This window comes from Aquarana catesbeiana, linkage group LG08 (assembly GCF_042186555.1).
Source record: "Aquarana catesbeiana isolate 2022-GZ linkage group LG08, ASM4218655v1, whole genome shotgun sequence".
Lineage (NCBI taxonomy): Eukaryota > Metazoa > Chordata > Amphibia > Anura > Ranidae > Aquarana > Aquarana catesbeiana.
The window spans coordinates 132,872,139-132,880,132 of record NC_133331.1 but is presented as its reverse complement, the minus strand read 5'-3'; the positions used below and the strand labels follow the sequence as shown (position 1 = coordinate 132,880,132).

At 37.2% G+C, this 7,994-nt stretch overlaps 1 protein-coding gene across 1 annotated transcript; it reads right to left on the bottom strand.

Annotated features, from left to right (window-relative positions):
- Positions 1–499: 499 nt before the first annotated feature.
- On the bottom strand, positions 500–4,706 carry LOC141105302 (P2X purinoceptor 7-like). The gene is made up of 4 exons (XM_073595180.1): positions 4,624–4,706; positions 4,448–4,513; positions 888–1,258; positions 500–725 (listed from the first exon to the last, which is right to left on the bottom strand). The coding sequence occupies exons 1-4, from the start codon at positions 4,624–4,626 to the stop codon at positions 536–538; spliced, it is 630 nt and encodes a 209-aa protein (XP_073451281.1). The 5' UTR covers positions 4,627–4,706; the 3' UTR covers positions 500–535.
- Between the last annotated feature and the right edge of the window lie 3,288 nt (positions 4,707–7,994).

Sequence of the window (7,994 nt, the reverse complement as noted above, 5' to 3'; positions counted from 1 at the left end):
GAACATTCCAAAACTATTTTAGGTAACATGATGGCTATCATAGAGGGAACCTTGATTAGTACATGGAAATCTAAAAATGTGCTATTTCCCAAAAACATTGCCACAGAAGAAAGGCCGGAAACCAGTGCTGCAATAGCAAAGCACAGAACACGATTTCCCATTGTTTAAGATATCTTATTTTTTTTTTATGTGTTCTTTTATCTACGGTACATACATTTTTGTAATTTTGTTAAAGTTTATGGTTTTAAATGTTATCGACGGTTGAAAAATAAATTGGTTTATAGTGTTTGCACATTGAACTTGGATATATATTTTTTTTAAATCAGTATATACAATTTTTTTATTTGCACTAAGTCTAAAAATGTTATTAATAAATTAAATTTTTTTTATAACAAAAATATCACGAAAATGAATAAACATTAGCAGTAAATAAAGCACACACTAATTATTTATAGAATAAACTTTTATTTAATAATAAATAAACAAAAATACACAAAAATTTAAAATTAACCATAAAAATAATTTATTTTTTTATTTAATAGAAAGCCATTTCAGAAGCATCATAATCATTTGAGTAAAGAAATCCAACATATGATCCATTTGGATCAGGAAAAACATGTCTCACTGCATTAACAGCACAAGAAGGTATAACCCTTCTGTTTCCCTTTCCTAAAATCCCATAAATCCAAGCGATGAACATTCGATATGCTGTTTTACGTAATCTCCTGGAATAAATAAAACAAACATGTAAAATTATTATCTAAAAAAAAATATTTAAAAAAAAAAAAGTCATGAAATTCATAAATATAAATATTATCAGCTTACGGATTTACTCAAAATAATCTATATTTCAAAAGAGAAAAAATACATGAAAGATAACTAATGACCTGTTGTTATTGGCATCTACAATCGGGATATTATCCAGATGAATCGCGATATTCGCTATCCTCACATGTTCATGGTGCACAATTTGCGAAAGAAATGTATCTGCCTGCGTAATGCATTGATGTCCCTCTGGTATGCAAGCATCAACCGCATCAACTTCACGGCAACAGATCGACTCAACTTGTGTGGGCATTTTTATGCACCTTTCACACGAACACCAATTGGTATTGCCTATTCTTTCCGTTTCGGTTACTTCAGTGTCTTCTGTTGAAGATCCATCGCTAGTCGAGGATATGGTGGGATTATTTGGGAAAGCCGGATCATTTTCTGGTGCTGGATACCTAGCCCAGATTTTCTTTATAAGCAATCTTCGCTATGAGTAAATAATAAAAACAAAAAATTATTTTAGAATAATTTATTTTTGTATTAATTACATTTATTTATTTTGAACATTTAGCAAACAAGCATGTTTTGATCATCAGTTATGTGATGTGAAGAGGCTTTGATGATGTATACTAAAAGAATGCATTGATTGTCAACAATAAGGCGGGACTGATGGGCACCGATGGCCTGCACTGAGAGGAACTGATAATACCGCATTGGTGAGCACTGACAGTCAGAAATGGTGTGCACTGTTACGTGCAACTGGTGGTCAAATTGAGGTGTCAGCGATGGTTAGCACTGAAGGTCACTGCTGGGCATTGACTGAGGGGCAATGATCAGCACTAGATCTTGACCGGGATAGGCAGCTGTGAAAGGTGGCAATGAGGAGTTACTGTTTGGAATATTTGTTTAGAATTTATTGTTTGCACAGTTTTCAAACGTGTGCACTGATTTGAGTCAATGTGGTTAGTGGTGGCCACAGATTATGAGGAAACATTTTTTTACCTCTTGGGGACGAAATCACCCTGCCAAAAAACTGCTTAGATAAATATTTTTATACTCATGCTATCAGCGTGAGTCTAATAATAATAAAATCACTATTTTTTATAATCACGTGATCATCTGTCATGTACTTACATGTGATGACATGGCAAGGGGCCGTGATCACCCAAGTTTCAGTGATTGGTTCAGAAATTCTTATTTTTTAATGGTTGAATTAAGACACCAGTCAATCCATTTCTATATAAAGGAGGTTGGTTTTTGTGTCTTAAATTGACGCTATCCCTACCGACATTCTTCACTAACAAAAGGGAGAACACAATAGATCAGGGGTGTACTAACATTTTTCAAAGAGGGCCAGATTTTATTAAATGAACATGCGTGAAGGCCGACCGTTTTGCCTGAAATTCTATGAACCATAAAAATTTGGTCTAAGTGTGTTCGTTCGAGCACTAATACACTGCCCAACAAGAATTCTCCTGCCTTTGTGGCTGTGTGTGTGTTGAAGAGATGAGCTTGGCCGTGTTATTTGGATATACCCTATTTATCGGCGTATAACACGCACCTGCACTTTAAGAGGGAAGTTTCATGAAAAAATAAATTAATATTTTTAATAAAAGAACTGTGAAGCAAAATAAGGGACAGTGCCCATCAGCAGATCCTCAATTACCATGAATGCAGCACTCACCATTGACAGGAATGAACCCACCATTGCCAGGAAGGCAGGACCCACCATTGCCATGAATGCACCCACCATTGCTAGGAATGCACCCATCTTTACCATGAATGCAGCACAGACCATTGCCAGGAATGCACCCACAATTGCCAGTAATGTACCCACCATTGCCGGGAATGCGCTCAACCATTACCATCAGCGCAGCCCTGTAGGGCACATGGAGGGGGTATGACGAGCGCCAAAGATATCCTACAGGAGAATCTCCTGTTTACACAGCGGCCTCTTTAAGAAAAAGTCCCGCCTCCTTTGATGGACAGAACAGTCATCCAATGGCAGCGCCGGAGACGGGACTTCCTATTACAGAGGCAGCCATGTAAAAAGGAAATACTAATATTGTGTGCACTGCGCTCGTCCCGCCTCCTCCCTCCGAGGCAGCCAGCCTATATATCTTTTGTAGCCCCGGCGCTGGGCGATCGTCGGGGGCCACAAAAGATATACATGTTTAGATAACCAAGCGGGTTGTTCAAACCCGGACTGCGGGCCGTCCAAAGTCCGCGGGCTGGACTTTGGACATGCCTGCAATAGATATACTGCCAATTTGGAGAGAAGCCATCAAAACTACAAGCATGAGATAAAATTTTACATCTATAGAGAGATATTATATATATATATATATATATATATATATATATATATATATATATATATATATATATATATATATATATATATATATATATATAATCTATCTTTAGATATACCGTATTTATCGGCGTATAGCACGCACTTTTTTCCCCTTAAAATCTGGGGAAAATCGCAGGTGCGTATTATACGCCGATCCCCTGCGATCCGGAGCTGTCAGATTTTCAAAATCGCCAACCGCGATATGAAAATGGCGCCGCCGGCGACGAAATACACAGTGCCGGTCCTCGGCTCTTCTCGGCCACTTTCGTCTTCACTCGAGCGCCTCCCGAACCTAGCCAAGTGTACTCGGCTAGGTTCGGATAGCTCCGCTTGGGACTACGAGTGGAGCCGAAAGTAAACGAGAGCCGCCGAAAAGAGCCGAGGACAGACTCTGTGTATTTCGGCGCCGGCGGCGCCATTTTCAAATCGCGGTCGGCGATTTTGCAAGACAGGATGGCAGGGGTCACAGGATGCAAGGCTGCATTGGGGAAGGCTGCACTGACATGGCTGCACTGACATGGCTGCACAGACATGGCTGCACAGACATGGCTGCACTGACATGGCTGCACTGACAAGGCTGCACTGGGGAAGGCTGCACTGACAAGGCTGCACTGACAAGGCTGCACTGGGGAAGGCTGCACTGACAAGGCTGCACTGACATGGCTGCACTGGGGAAGGCTGCACTGACATGGCTGCACTGACAAGGCTGCACTGACATGGCTGCATTGGGGAAGGCTGCACTGACATGGCTGCACTGGGGAAGGCTGCACTGACATGGCTGCACTGGGGAAGGCTGCACTGACATGGCTGCACCGAGGAAGGCTGCACTGACAAGGCTGCACTGACATGGCTGCATTGGGGAAGGCTGCACTGACATGGCTGCACTGGGGAAGGCTGTACTGACATGGCTGCACTGGGGAAGGCTGTACTGACATGGCTGCACTGGGGAAGGCTGCACTGACAAGGCTGCACTGGGGAAGGCTGCACTGACAAGGCTGCACTGACAAGGCTGCACTGACATGGCTTCACTGACAAGGCTGCACTGACAAGGCTGCAATGATGGGCATTTAAATGTAAGTTTTTTTTCCTTCAACTTCCCTCCTAAAAGTTTTTATTTCCTTAAAATTCCCTCCTAAATTGGGGTGCGTGTTATACGCCGGTACGTGTTTTACGCCGATAAATACGGTAAGTGAGATTTTCATGTATATTTTTTTGTGTGAGTGTGTGTGTGTATGTATATGTAAATATACAACCATAGAAATCACAAAGAAATACACACATATGTGTTGATGAACTGCATTACATATAAATTAGACTTACTTTTTCCTCCTGAGTCAATGGCATTGGATTTTCTAGGGTTGAAGATTCTTCAACAGCAGGATTGTCCTAAACAAGTAATAAATAATAATTTATAGTTGATTAGGTTGATATTGAAATTTGAAACATTTTATAAATAAGTTAAAAAAAATTACATATATTAGAAATATTTTACTTACCATGTCAGTCGATTAAACTAAAGGGATCCAAAAATATTACTTTTAAATATTCTCAAACGATAGAAACTCTGTAAAAAAAAATTTAAATTGTATTTTGGATTTAAAATTTCACAGAAAATTTAAATAAATCACATTATTGTTTAGAGATACATCTATATCTCTCACTATCTCGCAATTTATCCCTAAATATATGTATATTGTTCCGATGTTTTTGCATACATAACACTATTGATAAAATAATACAACCACCTTTTTTTTAGAAAAGTCTTTGTATGCCACTTTGATAACACAATAGAGATAAGCATTATGTAGACAATAAAAAGGTCAAGATATATTAAAAAAGTAAAATACTTTTCTAAAAAAAAAAATCATTACCATTCTTAAAATAAATAGGTAGACTGTGTCTATCACCCAAAAATAAATAATAAAAATTATTTTAAAATCTCTCTCTCTCTCTCTCTCTCTCTCTCTCTCTCTCTCTCTCTCTCTCTCTCTCTCTCTCTCTGTCTCTCCAATTTTTTTTATTTAGATTCCTACTGAAAATATTTTTTAATGAATGCTAATTATTTTTTATATAGGCTGTTTAGTTTTGTCTTTTTTAAAAAAAAAAGTATATCCTGACCTTTTCTTGTCTACACAATGCTTATCTGTGTTGCCTAGGCAAAGTGGCAGACAATGACTTATGTAAAAGCATATGGTGAACTTTATTTTTCTACATAGTGATAGCTAGATCTATACACTATGTAGAAATAGTCTACTACTGGTTTAGAGATAAGTCATTGTCTGCAACTTTGCTAAGGCAAGACAGATAAGCATTGTATTGATAAGAAAAGGTCCAGATAACTCTTTTTCTAAAAGATAAAACTAAACCGCTGTTTAAAAAAAAAAATAACCATTTAAAAAATAAATAATTAGACTGTGTCTATCACAAATAAACAATTATCAATTATTTAAAATAATTAAAAAAAATAACTAAATATATACATACATATATATATATATATATATATATATATATATATATATATATATATATACACATACATATATATATATATATATATATATATATATATATATATATATATATATATATATATATATATATATATAGTTATTTTTTTAAATTATTTTAAATAATTGATAATTGTATCTACATATATATATATATATACATATACATATATATGTATATATATATATACACATATAAATATACATATAAATATACATATAAATATATATATATATATATATATATATATATATATATATATATATATATATTGTTAGGTGCAACTCTTAAATAAGTTGCTTATAGTTTATATTGCTTTGTCTAATTATTGCTTCATATAGGAATTAAGACACAGAGTCAGGTATGTCTGTATCAAAGTTCTGAGCATCCCCACAAAAGAACTGCTCCCTTTACTTCTTTTATAGGCAGTTCCAAAAGCAGTAATCTTATCGGCATTACCAAATGAGGTTAAGGTACAAAGAGTTTCTCATCAGCGAACATGTAATGATTATTCAGCAGTTCCAAATTCCATCTAGATACAGATAGAATGAACAATCGATACGTACACAGGTAAGAAAGGAGCACAAACAATTTAAATAGAACAATTGATACGTACACAGGTAAGAAAGGAGCACAAACAATTTAAATAGAACAATTGATACGTACACAGGTAAGAAAAAACAGAAACAATTAAAGTGGAACTCTAAGTCATTATTTCAACCCTATCAATTTCCCCCTTTGACATCATCCTCTCCTTCCCCCTGGGTCCTCATGAATAAGTTCTAGTCAGTTTTTCCCCAGAGTCCTTTCCCTGACCGCGAGTTGTCAGAGGGGTAGAACCCATCCCCCTAGGTATTACCAACATCTTAAAATTCAAGAAGAGGAGTTTTATAGGAGTAGGGTGATGTCAATACACACTTATCAGTATACCCTGTCTATTCTCCTAATTTTCCTATTTATTTTCCTGTATACACATATATTCGTGATTGTAAGTGATATTAATATTAGAATAATAATTACCATTGGACTTAACAACCAGTGAAAGGTATTGGTTGCTGTAGAAGACATTCCACTAAATATATCCCACCAATGTGGTGCAGTATCCTGTTGTATCTGTGAGGAAAGATGTACTAGTCTACCTTTGTCAATAATAATTTGCTACTTTAGGATCATCTATAGCCATTCGAAAGTTGTTGTTTCCTCTACTTCAAGTACATTAATACCAGGAGTCCATGCATATATTTGTAAAACAACAATCTTCAACAAAAAATCTGTAAGTAGATATTTCATCATGTTGTTTTCTCGGGTTGTTTCTTGCAATGTGATGCGTGTATCCAGGTAGGTTTTCCTTCCAGCTTTACTGAGGTGGCTGTGGTCAAGAGTACTTGGTAAGGACCTTCAAACCTGGGTTCCAATGTCTTTCTGGTGTGTTTCTTCACATATACATAATCCCCTGGTAGCAGAGTATGTGTACCTGTTATTGAATTAGGGTCTGGAAGAGAAGAATACACACTTTTGTGGATCTCAGTTAGACGTTGTTGTAATTGTATCACATATGCAGTCAAACTATCACATTGCAATTGCATACTCTGTGGAAAGTATAAACCCAATCTAGGTGCATTCCCAAAAAGTATCTCATATGGGGATAATCCTGTCTTTCCTGTTGGAGTGTACCTTATAGAGAACAAAGCCAAAGGCAGGCATTCTGGCCAAGGCTTGTTTAACTCTTGCATGGCTTTTTGTATTTTTAACTTTATTGTCCCATTTACTCTCTCCACTGATCCTGAACTCTGTGGGTGGTAAGGGGTGTGAAAACTTTGTTGAACCCCTAACATGGTCATCACATTCTGCATGATTTCTCCTGTAAAGTGTGTCCCCCTATCTGATTCTATGGTTTCAGGAAGACCAAACCTAGGTATTAACTCAGTGATCAGTTTCTTAGCTGTGGCTTTAGCTGTAGCTGATTTTACTGGATAACTTTCGGGCCAACCTGAGAATAAATCGATACACATGAGGACAAATTCAAAAGGGCCGCTCTTAGGCATTTGTATGTAATCAATCTGCAGTCTCTGGAAGGGGTATTGGGCCTGGACCTGGTGTTTTCGTGGGGTTTTTACTCTCTGTCCTGGGTTATTCAGGAGACAGATTTGGCAGGCTGCACAGTAGTTTCTTGCAGTGCTACTGAATCCAGGGGCGAGCCATCCTTGGTTCACAATCCTATACATGGAATTGGAACTGACGTGTGTGGGTAGGTGAACTGCCGCTGCCATTTCTGGGTACAGAGAGGCAGGCAGGCATATTTTGCCTCCTTCCCTCCATACATTGTCAAGGTCTGGTGCTGCTCCCATCCTGACCC